Source organism: Entamoeba dispar, genomic scaffold, assembly GCF_000209125.1.
Source record: "Entamoeba dispar SAW760 scf_1105229462965 genomic scaffold, whole genome shotgun sequence".
NCBI classification, from domain to species: Eukaryota; Evosea; order Mastigamoebida; family Endamoebidae; genus Entamoeba; species Entamoeba dispar.
In genome coordinates, this window is record NW_001855456.1 from 1 (window position 1) to 980 (window position 980).

The 980-nt window shown below is 26.5% G+C and overlaps 1 protein-coding gene across 1 annotated transcript, besides 2 other annotated features; it reads left to right on the forward strand.

Annotated features, from left to right (window-relative positions):
* Positions 1–96: a microsatellite.
* On the forward strand, positions 85–693 carry EDI_178260 (uncharacterized protein; the record flags this gene model as incomplete). The annotated part of the gene is made up of 1 exon (XM_001740474.1): positions 85–693. The coding sequence occupies one exon, from the start codon at positions 85–87 to the stop codon at positions 691–693; it is 609 nt and encodes a 202-aa protein (XP_001740526.1).
* Positions 154–190: a microsatellite.
* Positions 694–980: the final 287 nt, after the last annotated feature.

Below are 980 nucleotides of genomic sequence, written 5' to 3' on the forward strand. Positions count from 1 at the left end.
AGAAAAGAGGAAGAAGAGAAAAAGAAAGCAGAGGAAGAGAAAGAAAAGGCAATTGAGGAATTAAAGAAAAAGAAAGAAGAAGAAATGAAAAGAAAAAGTGGAATAGGAAAACAACAAAACCAACGATATGTTAGACCAAAGAAAACACAAAGTGAAAAAGAAGAAGAAAATAAGGAAGAAGAAGAAAAAGCAATAGAACTAGAGAAGAAAAGTAATTCAGAAAGAATTAGAGAAATGATTGATTGGAGTAAAATGAAAATGAATGTTAAATTCCAAGTTAGTGATAGAGGAAATAATGTCATTGTTTATGGTACAATAGCAGGATTAAAGGATGAAGACATTGATGTTAATATCACAAAGAATGGATATTTGAAAGTTAGTGGAGTTAAAAAACCAAATGACAATGAAATGAATATGATTATAAGAACTATCAAACAACGAATGGGCAATATAAGTGATGAAGATATTGCAAAGATTGCAATGAAATATTGTAATGGAAGATTTGGAACATTTAGTCAATTATATGAAATTCCAGAAGATATTGATATTAAGAATATTACAGTCAATTATGATGAAGGAATTCTTCAAGTAAATTTACCAAGAAAACAACAAACAAGAAGAAGCATGTATCCAAGATTTGGTATGAATGATTACAATGATGGATATGATGATCCATATGATTCATTCTGGTAAACAAATGATATTTATTAATTGTATTTGTTTTGTTACACTTTAACTTTTAAGTATTTACTTATTTTCATTCTCAACAACTATTAGAACATCCTTGAAGTCTTTTACTTTGTATCAAATTCATTTGATAATTCAATAATCTCAATAAGAAGAACAAACAACATTTAAATTGTTTATTTGTTGTAGATTACAAAAAATAACAAATCTACTTTTGTAGTTCTTTTAACTCTTGTTTATGAAGAGTGTTATTAATTTATTCACTATCTTCAATACCCAGTTTATGTTTATAT